General features: G+C 43.0%; 1 protein-coding gene across 1 annotated transcript in view; it reads right to left on the bottom strand.

Moving 5' to 3' along the window:
- CLNK (cytokine dependent hematopoietic cell linker) overlaps positions 1–23,318 on the bottom strand; it is a 197,940-nt gene that overhangs the window by 55,460 nt on the left and 119,162 nt on the right. The window contains exons 6-8 of the mRNA XM_043906182.1: positions 22,940–23,081; positions 20,655–20,752; positions 11,659–11,704 (exon numbers count right to left, since the gene is read on the bottom strand). Coding sequence (XP_043762117.1) covers positions 11,659–11,704; positions 20,655–20,752; positions 22,940–23,081 — 286 coding nt within the window. The remainder of the gene's footprint in view (positions 1–11,658; positions 11,705–20,654; positions 20,753–22,939; positions 23,082–23,318) is intronic.

The raw sequence follows: 23,318 nt of genomic DNA, 5'->3' as shown, positions 1-23,318 counted from the left end.
GAAGGCACACACCATGTGAATGCCTGGGCAAGCGTCCCTGACAGAGGGAGCAGCAAGTACAGAGGCCTTGGGGTGGGATGAGAATAAGGAGTTCTACTCTCTGGGCTTCCCTGGTGGCTCAGACGGTAAAGAATCTGCTGGTAGTGGGAGACCTGGGTTCAGTCCCTGGGTTTGGAAGATCCCCTGGAGGAGGGCATGGCAACCCACCCCAGTATTCTTGCCTGGAGAGTCCCCATGGACAGAGGAGCCTGGTGGGCTATAGTTTATAGGGTTCCAAAGAGTCAGACCCAACTGAGCACACACACACTGCATACTCACATCTTTCCTGTACCCTGTCTGTAAGCTGTGTACCCTCATTACAGTGGAAGTTTTCCCCGGCATCAGTGAGTATCCTCCTCATTTAAAAAACGTGTGTATGCGGAGCTACTGCATGGTATGATAATTCCTCTCCTGGGTGTATATTCTGGGCTTCCCAGGTGGCGCTAGTGGTCAAGAACCCACCTGCCAATGCAGGAGACGTAAGAGACCTAAGATTGATTCCTGGGTTGGGAAGATCCCCTAGAGAGGGAAATGGCAACCCAGTGCAGTATTCTTGCCTGGAGAATCCCCTGGATAAAGGAGCCTGGCAGGCTACAGTCCCTGGGGTTGCAAAGAGTTGGACATGATATACTAAAGAGAAAGGCAAGCATACACCCATACCAAAACCTGTACATGAATTTTCAGAACAGTACTATCATGAAAGTCAAAAGGTAAAATCCATCCTAATGTTTATTAACTGACGAAAGAGTAAACAACATGGCGAAAGGATAAATAACTATATCTATACTAAGGACTATGATTTGGCAATAATAAGGGATAAAGTACATGTTACATGTTACAACATGCTACACGTTACAACATAGATGATCTTCTAAAACATGCTCATTGAAGGAAGCCAAAAGACTATGTGTTACATGATTTCATTTATATTTTAAAAACCTAGGATGGGCAAAGCCATAGAGACAGGAAGTATATTAGAGGTTTCTTGGGAAAGGGGAAGGTTTGGGGAGCAACTTTTAATGAACAGGTTTTTGTTGGGGGGAGGTACATTTTTCTAAACTTAGATTGTGGCCATTTGTTGCAGAATTCTGTGAACATACTAACGTCACTGAATTGCATACTTTATCCTTATTTGGCTGTGCCAGGTCTTAGTTGTGGCGTGCGGGATCTTCAGTCTTTGTTGTGACATGTGGGATCTAGCCCCATGACCAGGAATTGAACCTGGACTCCCTGCATTGAGAGTCTTAGCCACTGGACCACCAGGGAAATCTCTGAATTGTAAACTTTATTTTATTTTATTTTTATTGTAGTGGTTTTTGTCATACACTGACATGAATCAGCCATGGATGTAAACTTTAAATTAGTGAATTTTACAGTATGTGAACCGTATCTCAATAAAGACATTTACAAAATTCAAAAAATAAAAAAGAATAAAAAATGTGTGTATGATATCATATGCAACAACAAAAATCCTGAGGGCTTCAGCTATATCAAATATGTCTAATAGCAGTAATTTATGCCATGGGTTTCTCTTATTTATTGCTTAGATAACTGAAATGTTACAAATTAATAGGTAGAAATGAACTTCAGGGACTCCACAAGTGAGAAGACTAGATCAAAAAGATGAAATACATCATCTGAGTGTCATATAGCTTTGATAATAATTCAGATAAAATGCAGGCATCTTTTTTGGGGGAGGCATAGGAATTGTTTAAGAAGTAATAACAACTCAGGTATACTCTGGAAGAGGATGAGATTTGGAGCTGGACTTCTTGAGTTTGCATTTTGATTGTGCTACCTACTATTGGTGGGGTCATAACAGGTGCTCAAAAAATACTTATGACATAAACAAATGGATTGAGAAACAGTTGAAATTTTTATTCTGGAAAAGTGAGACTTGGTTACTCAGACTTCATGGGAACTCATGTGTGGAGTAAATGAGTTAATGCACTTCAAGTAATGACTTTTATTGCATAGCAATAAACAAATATTCCATGATTGTTAGGAAATTATTGCATAATGGAAAATTACAGGGAAAGTGGTAATCTACCTTCCTGATGAGGTACACAAATAACTCAAATGCTACGAAAAGTTCCCTGTCACATCAGAAGACCCGAACAGGTGTTCTTTGGGGTCTTTTCCCATCTTGAAATTCAATCAAGCAGTTTTCTCTAGGAGGAGGCTGGCGTGCTCGCCTTCTGGTGGCTGCATATGTAATTAGCAACATCTGCTCGACTGTCATTTTGCTCCTGAGTTTGCGACAAGATAAAACTCACTTCCACTGCAAAATGTATTGCTTCTTGAGAGACCATGTAGAGAGCTGAACACAGCATGGTGGTAGAATCTATTGGACCTGGTTTGATTATCTCCATAATTTATTAGAGTGGAATCATGAAGTTGTCAATCTCACAGGGGTCGTGAAGTTAAAGCAAAGCCTCTGGAAGAAGACATTACTTTGCCTACAAAGGTCCATCTAGTCAAAGCTATGGTTTTTCCAGTAGTTATGTACGGATGTGAGAGCTGGACCATAAAGGCTGAGTGCTGAAGAACTGATGGCTTTGAACTTGGTGTTGGAGAAGACTCTTGAAAGTCCCTTGGACTGCAAGTAGATCAAACCAGTATATTCACTGGAAGGACTGATGCTGAAATTGAAGCTCCAATACTTTGGCCACCTGATGTGAAGCACTGACTCATTGGAAAAGACCCTGATGCTGGGAAAGATTGAAGGCAGGAGGAGAAGGGGATGATAGAGCATGAGATGGCTGAATGGCATCACTGACTCGGTAGACATGAGTTTGAGCAAACTCCGGGGGATGGGGAAGGACAGGGATGCCTGGCGTGCAGCAGTCCATGGGGTTGCAAAGAGTCAGACCTGACTGAGCGACTGAACAACAACCGGGAGAAGAAGCAAGTGTTGTGAGACTTGTTTGTCCATTTTGGGGCAGGGGTGGTGTGTCTGGTGGCGTTTATGAGAGCTGGTTGTTAAATTTTCAGGATTCTGCAATGCAGGTGTTAAACACAGCCATTATTAAAAAAATAATTATGTAAATGTACACTGAATTTATGAAAAAGGTAGCATATGCTCAAAACTCATGACTTCCTGATTATTCTACCACATCTATCTATGCTGTTGAAGTTCTTTACCTCTATCATGTCTAAGGTGGAAATCACTAAATATGGCATGTCTTCCCATCTTCACGGATCATCTTCAGTGATCCTGAAATCTGCCATAGCGGGAGTATTTACACCACGGAAACCGACGGAAGCTACAAATCAGGATTTGCTCTATTGTTTGGTATTCTCATCTGTGATGTAAATGGTTGGACAAGAAGAAAGAGATTCAAGAATTTGTTTCTTGATGGAAGGGACAATGACACAGATGAGATCGTTGAAATCATACAAGTTGGGTTCTAATCCCACCCCACCCCCATCACTTACTGAGTAATCTTGGGAAAACTATTTAAACGTTCTGGGCTTGTTTTCTTGTCTATAAAGCACAGATCATGATGTGTAGTTCCTTGGATGGTTAAGAGTAAATAAAAGACACTTGTTTTCAATTAGCTCCTAGTCATTTTGTGTTAAATATATGCAATACCCTTTGTTTATGAAATATGGTCATGACAATCAACACTTTTGGAAACAAAGCATCAGTGTAATATTATGTAATTAAAACATAGACTCTGGAAAAAATTGGATAAAACCTGGCCTCTTTGCAGTATTTATGATGTCTCAGAGTTTTATAACATTAATACATGAAAGTGAACCACTGGAATCTCATGTCCTGATGATTAATTGCAGGAGCATCCAAAGAAGAAACGATCCAAGTGGCTAGTGTATATTTCACAAGGCCTATTCTGAGAACCCTTTTTGAGTTTTTTGAGAAAGTCTGTGGAAACTTTCAGAAATTAATTTCAGCAGCAAATTGCTGAAACCACTCTTGGGGTTGAGTGGGGAGGGATTAGGTTAGGCAAAGTCTGGGATATGGGAGGAACCTGCTGACTTTAATAGCTCCTCAAGTAATGTTGGAAAGTGCAGTTTCTTAGGAACATCTATGTCAATAGCTGCACCATGGGGCTTAGTAACGGGTGTGGGATAGAAGTCTCTTTCTAAACGAGCCTGGGAGACATCTTTTTGGCTGACATCAGTGTCTCAGGGAGTGGAGGCAAGGTGGGTAGGCAGGGTGAAGCGAAGGACCAAGGCTTCAGAGGCAGTGGAGTGGGTGGATTTGTATGTATGAATCATACCCATGGATTCACAAAAAGCTAGAGGCCATTGTGTTCTACCCTCTTTCTACAGATGGGATATTAAGGGCCAGTGTGTGTGTGTGCTCAATCACCTGATCGTGTCCTACTCTTCACGACACCATGGACAGTGGCCTGCCAGGCTCCTCTGTCCTTGGAATTTTCTAGGCAAGAATACTGGAGCGGGTTGCCATTTCCTACTCCAGGGGATCTTCCCAACCCAGGGATCAAACCTGCATCTCTTACATCTCCTGCACTGGCAGGTGGATTCTTTACCACTGTGCCACCTGGGAAGCCCCAGGAAAATCAGTTGCCTAGATTTATAACTGAGCGGGCCCTTATGGGACCTTCCACCATATCCTCTGCTTTAGCTCCTCTCTGAAGGCCCTAGATAGCTGTATTTAATGCATGTTTCCTGAGTTGTTTTACAGATGCTAAAACCCCCACCAAGAGAGGATGTTAACTACTTGATGACCATGAGCACAGAGCCGAGGCTTCCTCAGCACTGATCTTGTGAATCCTTGTGACGCCACCCTGTTCCCCCATGTACCCTATCGCCCACCTCCCTCACCTGGCTTTTGAAAATGCTTTGCCAAAACCCTTTGGGGAGCTCAGGACTTTTTTAGATCGTGAGCCACCCAGCTCCTTTCATGGCCCTTCAATAAACCTTTCTCTGCTCCAAACGCCACCCTTTCGGTTTGTTTGGCCTCACTATGTGTTGGGCACATGAACTTGCACTAACAAGTTCACATCACAAACATAGATGGTACCAGTTGGGTTTCTTGGCTTGCCCCTTGCAGACCTCCACATAATGGGAACTGGTGGCTAAGCATCACAGGCTGATCTCTTGGTGGTCCTGTGACCCCCGACAATGCTTATCTGATACACTTTTATTAACATGGGCTAAATTTTAGAGTTACTGTAGGGTTTACTATGCATCCACTGTGTGCTCAGCATGGTGCTATGTGTTTGCTGCAAGGAAAACAATGTTCAGTCAGGTCTGATGTTTAAAGTTAAGCAACTTATTTTTATATTCATCGGTAACAGATTTATTGTGTTTGCTCAGCACCAGACTAGATTAAGCATGGTTTCAGCCTACACAGAGAGGCAGGGGGATCTTCCAGGGCAGGGAGAAGGGCAAGAATAAGTGAGGGAGGAAAGAACTGTGAGAGTCATTCGTTCGGTCCAGTATCCCTTTGTCGACGGTCCATCATGTGTCAACAACTGTGCTATAGGATTTGTATCAGTACCGTACAAGAGACAGGTATCTTACAGATGTAAGAGCATTTCCTCCCTTTTAGAGATATGGAAACTTCGAGAGGTTAAGCTCTTTGTCGATACTTGTGAAGTCGTAAAGCTGGGATTTGAACCCAGGAGTCCTTGTCCCCAGATCCAACCTTTACGCAACCACATTATGGCTGCTACTGCATTTCAGATGTAATATTTGACCTTCCCTGAGGTCACTGCCTCACACCTCAGCTCTATGTCCCCTGCTATGTGATTCAGTCCTGGGACTCACAGTTCTCCTGTTGGGGCACAATTAAGTATTGTTTCGAGTTCCCACTAAGACCTGACCAGACTGTGGGCTCCTTGTGGTCTACGGTCTTCTGTACCCTGGCACAAAGTGATTTTGAAAAAAGTGGACTTCTACCCTGGTAGTTATCACATGGTGTTGTAACTGCTTTGTCTTTTAACTCTTCTATTTGTGGCTTCTTTACTGCTCTCTATTGAAATGTGTGTTTGCTACATGAGTGGTTATCTAACACTTTTCTTCTTCTCTGTGTGACGGTGAGACAAAATATTGTCCTGCAGTTCAACATCTATAACATTACAACATCTATAACATTAGCTTTGAACTGATCTTGTATCAATGTGTCTTATCACTTTTTTTTTTTTTTTTGGTGCCTGAACAGGAACATGACTTCTATCACTTTTGAGCCACTGTTTGTGGCTCTGAAATAAACTTGAATCTAAAATGGTAGGATAATCTTAAATTTATTTCTGACTGTTTCTAGGTCTGTGGCCTAAAGCTTGTGATTTTTGTTAAGGATATCATCTACAGGAAGGCAAATTCCATCCTTTCTGTGATGTTTTGTGTCGCCGTGTTCTGCCACTAGAGGACAGTACCATCCACCACTTCCTGCCTTTTGTGCTAAAACCTTGCATAGTCTGTGCTAAGCGCTGTGCGGAGTTACTTCAGCCGTGTCCAACCCTGCTCATCCCTGCGGACTGTAGCCTTTCAGGCTCCTCTCTCCATGGGATTCTCCAGGCAAGGATACTGGAGTTTGGTGAGTGAGAAATCATTTAGGGAGTTTGCAGAAAAAGTTTTAGATACTAGCAACTATAGTAAAACCCTGGAAACATTGCCATGTTGCCAAGAGACTGGGCTCTGGTCTAGGGTTGGACTGCTTGCTCTGTGACCTCATGTGAGCTCCTTCTCTTGCGAGGCCTCTTGGCATAAAATGACGGGGTAGATCCGGATTAACTCAAAACTCTTTGGCGTCTAAATTTGACAAAAAGCAAACTGGTAGAAAGGTCTTTTGATGGCCTTATATGGAATTCTATTGTACTTCTTTTTAACCAAACTCATGTTTCTGGATATACAGGTTCGGCCACCTGGTGTGTAATTCCCTCTTTCTTTTCATGGATAGCTTATCGTATTTTGTTATAAATTCATTCTTATATATGACGTGCTTCTCACCTCTAAGGAAATTGGTTTAGAGTTTGTGCCTGGTTCACATGGAAGGCAAAGAAAAACCCATTTTAGCCTCCTTTCTACTCAGCATTAAGAAGCTAAGCCACTTAGAGTTGATCTGAGCTGTTGTGCAGCAGAAATCAACACGACATTGTAAAGCAATTATCCTCCAATTTAAAAAAAGAAAAAAAAAAAGAGAGATAAGCTAAGCCACAACCTCCTTTGAATATTACAGCTACCCTCATCTAAAAAGAGAGTTTCTTCTGCATCTATGGCTAATGCTAATTAATTGTTCATCACAAGCCCCTGAGAAGGGAATGGCTACCCACTCCAGTATTTGTGCTAGGAAAAATTCAGGGGCAGGGGAGCTTGGTGGGGTGCAGGCCATGGGGTCACAAGGGGTCAAACACGACTAAGCGACTAACGCTTTCACAACCAACTTACACTATATGAATACTTTGCCCCCAAATAAACTTTTATCCATTTTTAGGAATGAATAAAAGAAGCCAAGCTTCAGGGAAGATAAGTTCTTGAAATCTGACAGTTTCCAGATAATGTCAGAATATGATTGCAAGAAAAATAATATGAAATGTACATTAACATAAATCTATAACTGCTCAACTTGATGAAAAATATCACCATAAAACTCTGCCATGACTGAACCACCCAATATGTTTTTCTCTATGACATTTTGTGAGAATGAATAAATTATCTGAGAATGTGTTTGCATCAAACATACAGAATTTTGTAATAAACACATAAATCATTCAAGCATTTTCCAGAAAGTTGCCTGATCCAAAAAGCGGGGATATTCATATTACTTTTCTCCCTTCCAGCTTCTTTCTCAGTACAGTCCCTTAGAGCTCTGGATAGTAATAAAACCATCAATTATGGAAGTGTAGGAAGAGAAGACACAAAGAAAATTACTCTCATTGCAGAAGTTTTCCATGCAACTTACAAGCTGAACTTCTGTGAGCTTTGTTTTCACTGAGGTCCCCTCTGCAGTCTACACTGGGGTCTACTTTTAAAAGGGGCTTCCCAGGTGGTGCTAGTGGTAAAGAGCCCACCTGCCAATGCAGGAGGCGTAAGAGCCATGAATTCGATCCCTGGGTTGGGAAGATCCCCTGGAGGAGGGCATGGAAACCCATTCCAGTCTTCTTGCCTGGAGAATCCCAAGGACAGAGGAGCCTGGCGGGCTACAGCCCATGGGGTCATAAAGAGTCGAAAATGACTGAAGCGACTTAGCATGCGTGCACTAGTTTTACAAAAGCAGCCATATTTTTCAGCCATGGTACCTGGATATCAGCCATCATCCTCTATAAAACTGGCCCGACTAACTTAACTCTGAAAGATGTGGTCTTGTTGTACTCCTTGAGGGACTGCTTTACTGTTTTCTTACTTGGGGCAATTGATTTACATGAAAAAGCAGGCTCTCCCTTTTTGAACAGACTACCAGGAAGATCGAGGCAAACTAGTAGTTTAAATTTAGTAGAATGCAATGACATGTGCCTGAGAATCCCGAATTTCATCTTTACCTTTGTCTGTCTCTGTATTTCCTATGATTTAAAGCTTTTTCTGCTATACCATATAAGTTTTTGTTAACTACTCCAACATTTGTGAGCTAAGGTGAAGTATAAATAAATAGATGAATGAATAGTTGTGATTTGTGATTTATAATGAGAAATATATATTTGATCTTCATCTCTGTGTCTGGCACAGAACTCCTAAATCCTTTGGAATTTCCTAAGTGATGAGAGCTATCTAGGTGTCTTTTGTAATGTTAAGGAGATGACTTTCAGATCCTACCTAAGGATGGGAGTTGGTTGCCAGTGGAGTTGACCATGTGATTGGATGGTTGAAATTTACAGTCCCCCAAATCTAAACCTACCCCCACTCCAGGAAGGGGGAGTGGCTTGAGATGGAGTTCAGTCACCAACGGCCAATGATGTAGTCAACTGTGCCTACATAATGAAGCCTCCACAAATTCCCAAGAGTTTGGAGCTTCCAAGTTGGGGAACACACAGAAATTCAAGAACCATGGAAGCTCCCTGCCTTTTCCCAATATCTCCCTTCTGTGCCTCTTCCATCTGACTGTTCCTGGGTTATATCCTTTTATTGATACATTGGCGATTTAGTAAGTAAAATGTTTCTCTGAGTTTTGTCAGCCACTCTAACAAATTAATTGAACCCAAGGAAGGGGTGAATGGAAGCTTCAATCTGTGGAAGCGCAGGTGACAATCTGGGTTCATGACAGCATCTACAGTGGTGAGGTGTGGTCTGGTAGGACGGAACCCTTAACTTGTTCGTCTGATGCTGTTTCTGGGTGGACAGTGTCAGAACTGGATCGAATTGTAGGACACCCAGCTGGTGTCCAGAGAATTGCTTGATGACGTGTGGGTAGGTGGGGGAAATGCCCCCTGTGCATGCTGGAATTGGTATTAGAACCATCTGGATTGTCACACAGACGTATTAATATACGTAGCTGCTGCTGCTGCTAAGTCGCTTCAGTCGTGTCCAACTCTGTGCGACCCTATAGACGGCAGCCCACCAGGCTCCTCCGTCCCTGGGATTCTCCAGGCTAGAATACTGGAGTGGGTTGCCATTTCCTTCTCCAATGCATGCATGCGACCCCGTAGATGGCAGCCCACCAGGCTCCTCCATAGAATGGTGGTCAAAGAAGATTCTGCTATCAAAGAAATGAAGCTTCATGTCTACAGTGAACTATTAAAAAAAAGAGAAGAATTGTGAAACCCATTTCTTACCTTTCTCCCCAGGACTCATTTCTCCATAAATGGCTATGAAGGTTCTACTATGACTTAGGACCTCTGTATATAGCAAATGATTATGGTCCGCCTGGGGGTCCCTCTGTGCTCTGAGCCCTTTCTCTGTCAAGAGGCAGGAAAAAACTTCTATATAATTCATGGGGTCTTCTAAGGGCTAACGATATTAATACATCCGTTACTGAAGGAAAGCTGTAAATCAAGTGCTGTGTACATCAAAGGCATTTCCATGTTCAAGGACTCAACAGGCACTGATAGGAAAGCTTCCCTATTTGGGATGGTTTAAAGGGCTCTAGAGGGCAGATAGACAGGGATCAGTCAGGCCATGGAAGATGGAGAGGAGAGATGGGTCAGGAAACAGCCCTTGTCCCCTGCGTCTGCTTATGCAATTCAACTGAAGAGTCATAAAAGCCCTGGCGACTTCACATTTCAAGAGGAGGAAAGTAAAGGCTCAGAAAGGTTAGGTGCCTCACTTAAGGTCACACAGCCAGGGTGTGGCAGAGCCTGGGCATCAGCTACTCCCATTGCTCCTTCCGCCTTGCTTCCCTTTGTGGGCATCTGCTCTTGGGCCTCCAGGTCCACTGTTCGTCTGGTCCCCTCTGCTCCACCTTCTCTCGATCCTGGGGGACCAACCAGCACTGGCAACCTGGTCCTGTGGTTTCTGGTTGGGTGCAGCCATTGGGAAGTCCCAGCAGGAGGCCAGAGGAAGTTTGGAGAGGGAGGTTGGGGCGTGTATTCCATTCATTCCCACCCTGGGAGGTCCACACGGGCTGGGAAAGGAAAGGAAAGGAAGGAAAGTGAAGTCGCTCGTCGTGTCCGACTCTTTGCTGCCCCATGGACTGTAGCCTCCCAGGCTGCTCTGTCCATGGGATTCTCCAGGCAAGAGTACTGGGGTGGGCTGCCATTTCCTTCTCCAGGGGATCTGCCTGACCCGGGGATCAAACCTGGATCTCCCAGCGCTTTACCCTCTGAGCCATCAGGGAAGCTCACATGAGCTGGTGATGTCCCTCAAAAATGGTCACTGCTCCTCTCAAGGTGATGAGCATCTTCTTGTTTTCTGTGGCTGTCCCCTCATCTCTGAGTTGGGGAGTGGTGATAACGCCACCGCTATTGGCCCTAGTGTCTGCATCATCCCATATTCTTCCCCAACACCTCACATACCTTAGTGAACAGTTCCTTAATAAATAAACCTCTTTAAATTATCCCAATTTGGATGTGCCATCTCTTCCCTCTTAGGACTTTAGTGATTACACTTTCCCATTAAAGAAAATCTGATGTTAGTAATATATTACAGAATATAGCATCGGACACATAAAATATGAATTTGATATGTTTCAGTTACTGGGAAATGTAAATCATGGGACTGTCATCTTTTCCAAGTGGACATTGTAAAAAGAAGAAGGGGACATTGGGGGAAGTGATGAGAGAAACTATAATGTATAGGATTCAATTAAATTACTATGGCTATCCTCCATTTGTGCTTCTAGCACTACTGAAATTGATTGTTTCCTTTCAACTTCTTACCTGTATCTTCATCTCCAGATTGAATTGCTTTGCCTAAAGCTTTAAAATCTGTTTTCATATTAATTAATCAACATTTTAAAATTAGATGTCTATCTTTCAATTTTACAAGGGTATGCTTAGAGAAATAACTTAGCTATGTATTTGAGGCAAGAAATACATGTTTCAAAGCAATTTCTTTCCAGATTATACAACATGGAATATGACTTGTCACAGTCAACTTCCTCATTAATAAGGTCAGGTGATAAAAAGGCATAAGATATGAGAGAGTCTTTCCAAAATAAGAAAACCTTATTAGGTGAAGGTTAATTTAATAGATAACCTTGTTGAGAAAAATCTAAAAATATACAGATATATTTCAAACTTTGTGATTTGACTTTACCTTTAACATGTTGGTTTCTGATATCCTTGGAAATGGGTTTTTCCACCTGTAGAAGACAATGCATTACAATTATCTCTTAAATTGTGACTATTGCATTTCATGACCTGCCACTCAGTATGGTTAGAGCCCTAAGGTTGCGAGTCCAGGACTCATCGTTCTTAGAGATCACCCCGTGTGTGTGGCTGGCAACTATTCAATGTATGTAAATACCCCCAAGCCAGTGACAAGTGTAGTGGCCTCAGGTGGTAATTTGGCATAAAAAAAACATTTGGTTTGAGAATCAATCCTGCCTCTTATTGCAGTCAAACTTTGGAAGGGCATTTACCACATTATGAGCCTTAGATTTTTTTCATCTTTTTAAATAGGGAAAATGCTATTCATGTCAATTCATGTCATTGAGTTATTGTGAAGGTCAATGTGCATGATCAAGTCCATGAAAGTGATTGAGCAGGCAGATCAAAGTGCAACCTTGTGTAAATGCCCCTGTTGGGAAATCACCTTCATCATGTGCTGGCTATGAGAACGTGGCCAGTCATTTAACTTTCTAAACCTCAGTTTCCTCAGCTGTGAAATGCGGGTAACATAAGGACTGATAGTTCACAAGGATGGCAGGACTGCATGAGATCGGCTATGTGCCTAGAACAGGAAACAACATCAATCAAACTGAGGAATTGTTAGCTGTCATTGTTAATTGTATTAAAGGCATTGATAGGACTTTCCTGGTGGTCCAGTGGTTAAGACTTTGCCTTCCAATGCAGGGGGTGTGGGTTTGATCCCTGGTAGAGGAGGTCAGATCCCACATGCCTCATGGCCATAACACAGAAGTAATACTGTAAAAAATTCAATAAAGACTTAAAAAAATGGTCCACATAATAAAAAGGAAAATCACCACTTAAAAAAGCTAAAGGCAGAATTGAATTATTAAGGGCTTGCTGTATAATCTTTAGATATGAGGGTGAAGGAGGTGATGTGTGTTAGTAGTTCAATCTTGTCTGATTCTTTGTGACCCCGTGGACTGTAGCCTGCTAGGCTCCTCTGTCCGTGGGATTCTCCAGGCAAGAATACTTGAGTGGATTGCCATTCTCTTCTCTAGAGGATCTTCCAGAACCAGGGATTGAACCCAGGTCTCCTGCACTGCAGGCACATTCTTTACCATTTGAGCTGCAGGGAAGTCCTGAAGAAGGTGATGGAGACATACTAATAATGCCCAATGCCTTGGAAAGCCTTTAAGCCTAGGTCAGCATTGGGGTCTATGATGATGTTTAGTTTTATGTGTCAAACTGACAGGGTCACAGGGTATCCAGATATTTGGTGAAACCTTATTGCTGGGTGTGTCTGTGAAAGTGATTCTGGATGAGATTATAATTTGGATCAGCAGAGTAAGGCAGATTGCCTTCCACAAAGCCAGTGGGCATCTTTCAGTCCATGGAGGGCCTGAATAAAATAAAAAGGGAGGGGAAAGGAGAATTTGCTCTTTCTGCCTGACTGTTGACTTGGGTCATTGCTCTTCTCCTGCCCTTGATGACTGAGATTTACATCATTGATTCTCTTGGTGCTCATGTCTTTGGACTTGAGCTGGAAGTTAGAGGCCATTGGCATTCCTGGTCTGCAGCTTTCAGATGGCAGGTTGTGGAACTGAGCTTCCATAATCACTAATTTGTTTATATGTATATGTCTATATGCCTATATGTCTCAAGCTTTCTATCCATCCATCTATCTATCCATCTGTGTATCTATTTTATCTATCTAGTGGGGGCTTCCCAGGTGGCTCAGTGGTAAAGAACCCACCTGCAATGCAGGAGACACAGGAGATGGGGGTTCGATCCCTGGGTCAGGAAGATAACCTGGGGAAGGAAATAGCAACCCTTTCCAGGATTCTAGCCTGGGAAAGTCCATGGACAGAGAATCTTGGTGGGCTACAGTCTAGAAAGTCACAAAGAGTCAGACACGACTGAGTATACACACATCTATCTATTAATATCTATCTATCTATCAATCATCTATCTACCTATTGCCTATGCTTCCAGAGAACCATGACTAACATAGAGTCTCAGTAGTATACTTTTTTGGTGCCAAGTTGAGGTGGTCAAGGTGAAGGGGAGGAAGGGCCACTGAACCCTGTTACCTGTTAGGTCTTGATGTTCAAAGCCTACCTCTTTTCCTCTGTGGAACACTGGACCACGTAATTCTGCCTACACATGATGTGGCTCTTCTGCTTGTAGTCAAGCATCAAGTATGGTTCGGGTTTGTTACTGCTGTGGCTTCCTTCATCACGCCCTCAGCTTCCAGTTCCTCCAGGGAGACCCCACGGAGGCTGGTGTGCTGGAGGGTTTTTGTTAAGATCTTGTTGCATCCTCAGCTTCCAATCTTCTCTGTGCACCTGCCCAGGAGAGAGGGTCTCTCCCAATGTTCTTCCCACCTCCCATTGCTAGCCTGGAGCAGGGGAGAACATCCATGGTCTCCGTCTTGCTGGGCCCCATGTGATTAGGGTGTTAGGGATCAGGCTTCCTTAGTGCCTGCTCTTCTCCCCTTCGCTGGCTAAATTCTACTTTTAAAAATTAATTAATTTTTAAATGAAGTATCAATCCTAAAGGATATCAACCCTGAATACTCATTGGAAGGACTGATGCTGAAGCTCCAATAATTTGGCCACCTGATGCGAAGAGCCGACTCACTGGAAAAGACCCTGATGCTGGGAAAGATTGAGGGCAGGAGGAGAAGGGGATGACAGAGGATGAGAGGGTTGGATGGCATCATCAATTCAACAGACATGAACTTGGGCAAACTCTGGGAGATGGTGAAGGACAGGGAAACCTGGCGTGCTGCAGTCCATGGAGTCACAAAGAGTTGGACACGAAGCGACTTAACAACAACAACAGTAGGTAATTTACAATGTTGTGCTAATCTCTGCTGTATGGCAAAGACTTAGTTATACACCCATATGCGTTTTGTTTTAATATTCTTTTCCATTATGGTTTATAACAGGAAAGAAAGTGAAGTCGCTCAGTCGTGTCCGACTCTTTGCGACCCCATCGACTGTAGCCTACCAGGCTCCTCCATCCACAGGATTTTCCAGGCAAGAATACTGGAGTGGGTTGCTATTTCCTTCTCCAGGAGATCTTCCTGACCCAGGGATTGAACCTGGGTTTCCCACATTGTAGGCAGACGCTTTACCATCTGAGCCACTAGGGAAGTCCTTATAACAGGATGTTGAGTATATTTCCCTGTGCTATACATTAGCACCTTGTTGTTGATCCATTCTAAATGTAATAGCTTGCATCTACCAACCTCAAACTCCCAATCCATCCCTCTCTTCCCCCCCACCCCCCCGGCAACCACAAGTCTGATCTCTGTCTGCGAATCTATTTCTGTTTTGTAGCTAGGTTCATTTGTGTCCTACTTTAGATTCCACATACAAGTGATATCATATGGCATTTTTCTTTCTCTTTCTGACTTACTTCACTTAGGATGATAATCCCTAGTTGTAGCTGGCCATATTCCATTTTGTGTCTTTGGACATTTGGATCCATTTGTCTCTTTTGCACTAGAGAGTTTTTTGGCTGCATCTTCTCCAGAGGGACCTACACTTTGATGATATTAGCATAGGATCCCAGGCCTAGAAGTATTTTATGCCCCTCCCTAGGGCTAGTCTTATTTTCTATCAAATACAGATTTTCTAATGTCTACTATATACCTGTAACAATGCTAGATTATGAGGGAACAAAGAATAAGAGGTTAGATGCAAAAGGTGGACTCATGGATGCAGTTCTGAGTTTACAGCATGTTATAACCCAGGTTTCATTGTAACAGACCTCGACTACATTCAGAGTTGGGGCCAGCCAGTTTGCTGTGGGAGGCTGCCCTGTGCGTTTGCAGCCTACTTAGCGACATCCCTGCCCTCTGCCCGCTAGATGTCAGTAGCGTTCCCCAAGTCTTAACAACCAAAAATGTTCCTGGTCATTGTAAATGTCCACTAGGGGGCAAAATGTCCCCAGACGAGAACCACTGATAATGCAAGGTATTATTGGTGAAGACTCCTTTGCATTGCTTCCTCCAAGAGGCTTCTCCACCGCCTCTGGTTGGTCTAAGTGATGGGGCTCCCTGCTCTTTGTATCTTGTGTCACCTCAGTCTTAACACCTTGTATTATTATTTCAAAACTGCCAATTTGGGCCACCGCCTCCTCCGTTAGACTGGGCACTGGCTCCTTTTATTTTTTTAATTCCCATTGTTGAGCATAGCACTTTGTACACAGCAAGTGCTCAATAAATGAAAAGATGGACAATGGTTTAGTGCTTTAAGATAGTTGTAACCAGTCTAAGGGGGCTTCCCAGATGGTGCTAGTGGCAAAGAACCCATGTGCTAACGCAGGAGACATGATTATAGACTCGGCTCTGATCCCTGAGTCAGGAAGAACCCCTGGAGAAGGACATGGCAACCCACTCCAGTATTCTTGCCTGGAGAATTCCATGGACAGAGGAGCCTGGGGGCTACAGTCCACAGGGTCACAAAGAATCAGACACAACTAAGTGACATAGCATGCATGCATGCAATCAGTCTAAGGAATCGACATACAAGAACTGGTTCCTGTAAGGACTGTTGAAGATCCAGTTCACAGATAGTTAAATCACCACATCATGTGCAAAACTAATTGGAATTAACTCCTGAGAATGAGGTTATAATAAAAAAAAATCTGCTTACCATAAAAACTGGATAATTCAAACATTAGTTATAAAGGCAAAACTCCCTTTTTTATTTGAATTGAGGCCAAGTCCTTATTGAATTAATTTATAAGACAACTTCCCTCCTAGCCAAAATCGTGCTCATCTCCCACCTCCTTTTTCTCACAAGATTTCACTTGACTTAATATGTTGAGATTATAGTTCCACTTGTAAAGTGACCTAGCTAAAAGAAGAAATTTGTAACAAAAAACTACAAAGATAATATGAAAGGATATAAAGTAGTAAGAATGGAGACTTAAATTCTGGCATAGTCGTTTATGAAAAATCAAATGAGAATTATCATCTTTTAAGAAAGCATTGTTCTCATGGAAGTTTACTTCTATGCAAAGAGGAATTATTAGTGGCTTTTAGGGAAAGAAAAGCTTAACCTTTTAGGTCAGAATTTTCTACTTTTTATAACCAGACAAGAACTTGTGACTTTAGCCTCTGGCCCAGTGACTCTGAAATTCCTATTGTCCCCTCAATATGTTCCGTGCTTTAGAGATGAGGCTCCTGAAATGCCCTCTTCCCTGTCTAACAGTGCACTGTTGGGGTCTGCCCCAGTTGTACATCTCGGAAATAATTGCAAGTATTCACATGTATGGATGTGAGAGTTGTGCTATAAAGAAAGGTGAGCACCGAAGAATTGATGCTTTTGAACTGTGGTGTTGGAGAAAACTCTTGAGAGTCCCTTGGACTGCAAGGAGATCCAACCAGTCCATCCTAAAGGAAATCAGTCCTGGGTGTTCATTGGAAGGACTGATGTTGAAGCTGAAACTCCAATACTTTGGCCACCTGATGTGGAGAGCTGACTCATTGGAAAAGACCCTGATGCTGGGAAAGATTGAAGGTGGGAGGAGCAGGGGATGACAGAGGATGAGAGGGTTGGATGGCATCACCGACTCCAAGGGCATGTGTTTGAGTAAACCCTGGGAGCTGGTGATGGACAGGGAGGCCTGGCGTGCTACAGTCATGGGGTCGCAGAGTCAGACACGACTGAGCGACTGAATATGACAACTTTGAAGGACAGACTAGAGAAAGTTTCCATGTGAACAGAAATCAGACTTGGGCTTTTTGAATTATGGTTTTTTTTTCAGGATACGATATCACCAGCTCAACGGACGTGAGTTTGAGGAAGCTCCAGGAGGTGGTGAAGGACAGGGGAGCCTGGTGTGCTACCGTCCAAGGGGTCACAAAGAGTCAGACACGCTGAGCAACTGAAGAGCTACAACAGGACATATGCCCCGTAGTGGAATTTCTGGGTCATATGGTAGTTCTATTTTTAGTTTTTCAAGGACAATCCTTACTGTTCTGCATAGTGGCTGTATCGATTTACATTCCCACCGACAGTGCAAGAGGGTCCCGTTTGGTGCTCTGTGGTAACGTTTAGATTGGTGGGATTGGGGTGGGAAGGGGGCGGATATATGTGTACCTACAGCTGATTCACTTAGCTATACAGCAGAAACTAACACAATGTTGTAAAACAACTATACCAAATTTAAAAAAAAGAAATCAAACTGGGGAAAGAAGACCGGGTTTCTTTTCCTATTAATATTTCAAGCTGTGGAGGTGATTTAGTTGCTAAGTTGTGTCTGACTCTTTGCGACCCCATGGACTATAGCCTGCCAGGCTCTTCTGTTCATGGGACTTCCCAGGCAAGAATACTGGAGTGGGTTACCATTTCCTTCTCTGGGGATCTTCCCAACCCAGGGATCGAATCCGGGTGTCCTGCATTGCAGGTGAATTCTTATTACCAGCTGGGCCACCAGGGAAGCCTTCATATTTCAAGCTAGTCATATTTCCAATTTCAGTTCAAATAACTGAGTTTGTGCATTTCCATTCACGTGCAGTGTGCTGTGGTCAGTCGTTTCAGTCGTGTCTGACTCTTTGTGACCCCCTGGACTGTAGCCCACCAGGCTCCTCTGTCCATGGGATTCTCCAGGCAAGAATACTGGAGTGGGTTGCCATGCCCTCCTCCAGGGGATTTTCCTGACCCAGGGATTGAACCTGAGTCTCTTATGTCTCCTCACTGGTAGGCAGGTTCTTTACCACTAGCGCCACCTGGAAGCTCTTCCATCCATGTGGCCAGTATCTGCCGAGAACCTTTTACATAAAGCCACTGTGCTAGATGCTGGGGCTAAAATAGTCCTTGTGCTCATGGAGGTGTCATCTGGTAACTGATTGCTCTGTGCCGGGCACTGTGCTCTGTATGTATGATCGTGAAAGCTATGAGATTTTATCGCTTAGACTGTAAAGGCTCAGGGAAGGTAAGTAACTGGCCCAAAGGAACAGAGCTCATAAAGTTGGAGCCATTAAAATGAGAATTATAACATTCATCTTGCAAGGTTATTTTAAGGATTAAATGTCATTCATTCGTTCATTCATTTATTCCCACCTTTCCTCAGAGAGGCCTTTCCTGACTGCCTTGCTTTCACTCTATTTTCAAAGCTCATCACTTGATACATCGTCTTTGTATCTATTATTTATCCATTTACATATCATAGGTCTCCACCCACTAGATATACGTTTCATGAGAGCAGGGCCTTGGTGTTTTACTGCTGCATACCAGAGTGGATAATTGTGTCTGGTCCATGGCAGGCACCCAACGTGTGTTTCTTAAGTGAACTTGTTGAGTGAATGATTAAAATGTTTAGCTTAGTGTCTGTGTAAAGAGGAAGTGTTCAATATTTCATCCCTTATCTTGCTCTCCCAATCTCTATTGGTTGTGTTCTGTGTGAACAACTTGGTAAAAATTGTAGTTTCCTTTTCTTGTCAATATTTAAAAGAAACCCTCTAGTTAAACGAGTAAACCATTTGCATAGATAATGCACAAGTATGAAGGGGTTATAAATATTTAAGTGTGTTCACAGTCACTAATAAATGTGAAACAAATTTTAAAGAAAGAGCAGCAAAACCTCCTTCTCTTTTTTAAAAATTATAATTAAAAAAATAATGTACAGTTTTGGAGAGAATCCTATGAGGTGGAAATTCTAATACCGGGCTTCTGGGAGGGTAAATTGAAATGATTTTTCAGGGAAATGGTAATTTCACAATATGTACTGAAAGCCTTTAAAATGTTTTCACTCAATGGTTAAATAAAATAATTAAAAATCTTATATGAGGAGCAAAGGATCTGTAATGATTGTGCTTATTGATGCTTGTTTTATGACATGGGAGATAGTTTTATGACTGAAACAATGTGCTAAGGACGGAAAACCAGTATATACTATACAACAAAGACTTCCTTGCGTGAAATACATTAGCACAGAAAACACTGACATGAAATTTACCCAAATATTATGACTGATAGCCTAGGAACCTCAGGGATGGTTAATTTGTATTTTGTGCAATGTTATTAAAAATAAAATACTATATGTGTTTAGAACACTTACATTTACAAGATATTTTCAACAGCTTCTTGAAGTAAGCATGGCAGAGATTGTTACTCCTGTTTGGCAAATGGGTTTACAAAGAGGTTCAGAGAGGTTGACCCACAGTCGTCCCTTCATATCTGCTGGGGATTACTTCCAGCACGCCCCTTGAATACCCAAATCTGTGGATGCTCAAGTCCTTCATATGAAATTGCAGAGTATTTGTAAATAACCTATGCATATCCTTCTGTATACAGTGAAACTCTCAATGGCATGGGTTTGAACTGTGTGGGTCCGCTTATACTCAGATTTTTTCATCAAGTACGTACTAAGGTACTACAAAATCCTTCGGTGGTTGAATTATCTCTAGATTACTTGTAATACCTAATACAATGTCAGTGCTATGTAAATAGTTGCTGGCATGTGGTAAATTCAAGTTATGCTTCTTGGAATTTAGTGGAATATATATTTTTTTAATCCTCAATTGAAGCTACAGATGGGAAACTGACAGATATGGAGGGCTGACTGTACTTATTACCACACCATTAGCAGTTGGAATCATTGGGCCTAAATCTGGACAAAATGATATGTTATTATCAAAGAGATCTGAGTTTAAATTCTGCTCCCAGAGAACAGGATGAGTATTAAGTGAGATGCAGGTGAAAGTCCTTAGCCTGCTGCCTGGCTCACAGAAAATCTTTCACAAATGTTAGTTCTCTTCCTTCTATGTACCTATTCTAAGGACCACAATCCCTCCAGCTGAATCACCCTGCACCTCACTGAGCTTGACCTGCTCATCACCAAGGCAGTCCAACAAGATGCCTTGGAAATGAGAGTCGGTAAAGCTCTTGGTTGCTAGGCAGTGCCCTCCATGTGTTTGGTTCATGCAGTCAAGCTTTTACTTACTTCTTCCAGCTTCATCCAGGTTTGCCTGTCTGTGGGGAGAGAGGTCTTAGAATCTAAGGACAGGGGTGTGTCCATCATACCCTTGAAATAGCGTGTATCTGTGAAAAAAGAAAAATTATTTAAAGTCATACTTTACGTGACTCTGCACACTGTAATGGACAAAATATTTGCACATCTACAAACTTACTGAACCATCATAACATAGGCTGCTGCTGCTGCTAAGTCACGTCAGTCGTGTCCGACTCTGTGTTACCCCATAGACAGCAGCCCACCAGGCTCACGTCCCTGGGTTTCTCCAGGCAAGAACACTGGAGTGGGTTGCCATTGCCTTCTCCACATAATATAGGCATGAGCATGTAATTCTACTTCCACTTAACAGACGAAGAGACTGAGTCTCAAAGAGGAGAAATCACTTCTCTTGGTCCATATACATAAATGCCAAAGTCTGGACCTGAACCTTCTTCATTCTCTTATCCACCTGGGAAATTCTACTCATCCTTCAAGGCTTGGACTGTGTCATATCCTTCAAAAATCTTCCTAGAACCCACCCACCTGCACACCACCCTGGATTTCTTTTCTATGTTACACACGTGTGTACTTAGTCACTCAGTCATGTCTGATTCTTTGCGACCCCATGAACTGTAGCCCACCAGGCTCCTCTATCCATTGGGGTTCTTCAGGCAAGAATAGTGAAGTGGGTTGCTATGCCATCCTCCAGGGGATCTTCCCAACCCAGGGATCGAACCCAGGTCGCTCACATTGCAGGCAGATTCTTTACCATCTGAGCCACCAGCAAAGCCCATGAATACTGGATTGAGTAGCCTATCCCTTCACCAGGGGATCTTCCTGACCCGGGAATAGTACTGGGGTCTCCTGCGTTGCCGGTGGATTCTTTACCAGCTGAGCTACCAGGGAAGCCCACATTACATACTTAACATACATATTTTATACTTAACATATACTTCACTGTATACTTGTGCTTCCCTGGTGGATTGGTGGTAAAGAATCCACCTGCCAATGCAGGAGACATGGGTTAGGTCCCTGGTCCAGGAAGATCCCCTGGAGAAGGAAATGGCAATCCACTCCAGTCCTCCTACCTGGAGAATCCCATGGACGGAGGAGCCTGGTGGACTGCAGTCCATGGGGTCGCTAAGAATCGGACACAACTGAGCGACTTCACTTTCACTTTTCACTGTCATGCATTGGAGAAGGAAATGGCAATCCACTCCAGTGTTCTTGCCTGGAGGATCCCAGGGACGGGGGAGCCTAGTGCGCTGCCATCTTTGGGGTTGCACAGAGTCGGACACGATTGAAGTGACTTAGCGGCAGTAGCAGCATACATTATATACAAAACTTTTTCTATAATATTTATCTTTATATCTCTTGATCAATCCTAACATGATAACTGGCATATAATAGATATTAATTAATGCATATTGAGTGAATTAACAAAGGAATATCATTATTATTTACAAGGTAATTGTCCTCAAAGGGACTTCCGTAGATTCATTTCAGTAGGTCAGGCTCTCAAATCGCAAATGCTTCCTCTTTTCCCTCACAACGCTTTGCTTTATTTAAGGTTCAGAGACCTTGTAAGGTGTCCCAGTTACAAAGAAGAAAAGATGGTGTATAATAAGATTTTCTTTCTCTTAAAAGCCTGGTTTTGCTGCCATGCTCTTGTGCTACTTATATGCTGGCTATGAGCAAGACAAATCAGCCGTATTAAAAGTCTTCCCTTTTGTTCTGCTCTCTTCTCTGCAACTCTGTCTTAACAGGGATGTTGCCCACATCTCTGCTTGTCCATCTACCATGTTCATCAGTTGTTTCTCAGACTCAAGTTGTCATCATGGGGATTCTCTAGGCAAGAATGGTGGAGTGGGTTGCCATGCCCTCCTCCAGGGGGCCTTCCCAACCCAGGGATCGAACTCAGGTCTCCCACATTGCAGGTGGATTTCTTATCATCTGAGCCACCAGGGAAGCCATCATGATAATAATAAGTAGTCACAGAGCTCTGACTCTGCACCAAGTCCTTCTCTGAGAACTCAACATGCATCATCCGTGTAACCACCTGGGTTATGTGGGGTAAGCTTTATCTTCAGATATCTTGAACCCTATCTTCAAATATAGAAAATGGTTTTCAGGTGCTCACTCCAGGTTACACAGCTAATAAGCTATGGAGGCAGGATTTTAACCTAGAGTTGCTAATTCAGAACCTGCATCTTTAGTCACTCTACCATATTGCAGCATGGGCATGTGATTTTCGGATTTCAGGCCCTAAACATTACCTGCATATTCAGATTCCTTAATAGGCCTGGCTGGTAAGATTTTCACTGATTGCCGGTCTTCTGCCATGCGAAGCTCAGGGTCTTCATAGTCATCATCTGTGTGGCCTTTTGCTGCATCCAGGACTGCTATGGAATTCCTTTCCTAAGGAGGGGACAGTTCAGTAAGTCAAGGGAAGGTACAACAATGACAAAGATTAGAGGCTACAGTGCTGGCCAGGGGAGTAATAGAGATTCCCTTAGCTGCGAGTTAAAAATTTAAGAGTATGGAGTCTAGGGGAGCTAACCTCTCACAGTGGCAGAATTGTAACAATGTCCTTAGAAAGCATCATGGTGGTGTGAGACACTCCCTTTGTCTCTCCCCTTCAATCTACAACAACTA

This window comes from Cervus elaphus, chromosome 6 (assembly GCF_910594005.1).
Source record: "Cervus elaphus chromosome 6, mCerEla1.1, whole genome shotgun sequence".
Classification (NCBI taxonomy): domain Eukaryota; kingdom Metazoa; phylum Chordata; class Mammalia; order Artiodactyla; family Cervidae; genus Cervus; species Cervus elaphus.
This window is presented reverse-complemented; position numbering and strand designations above follow the sequence as displayed.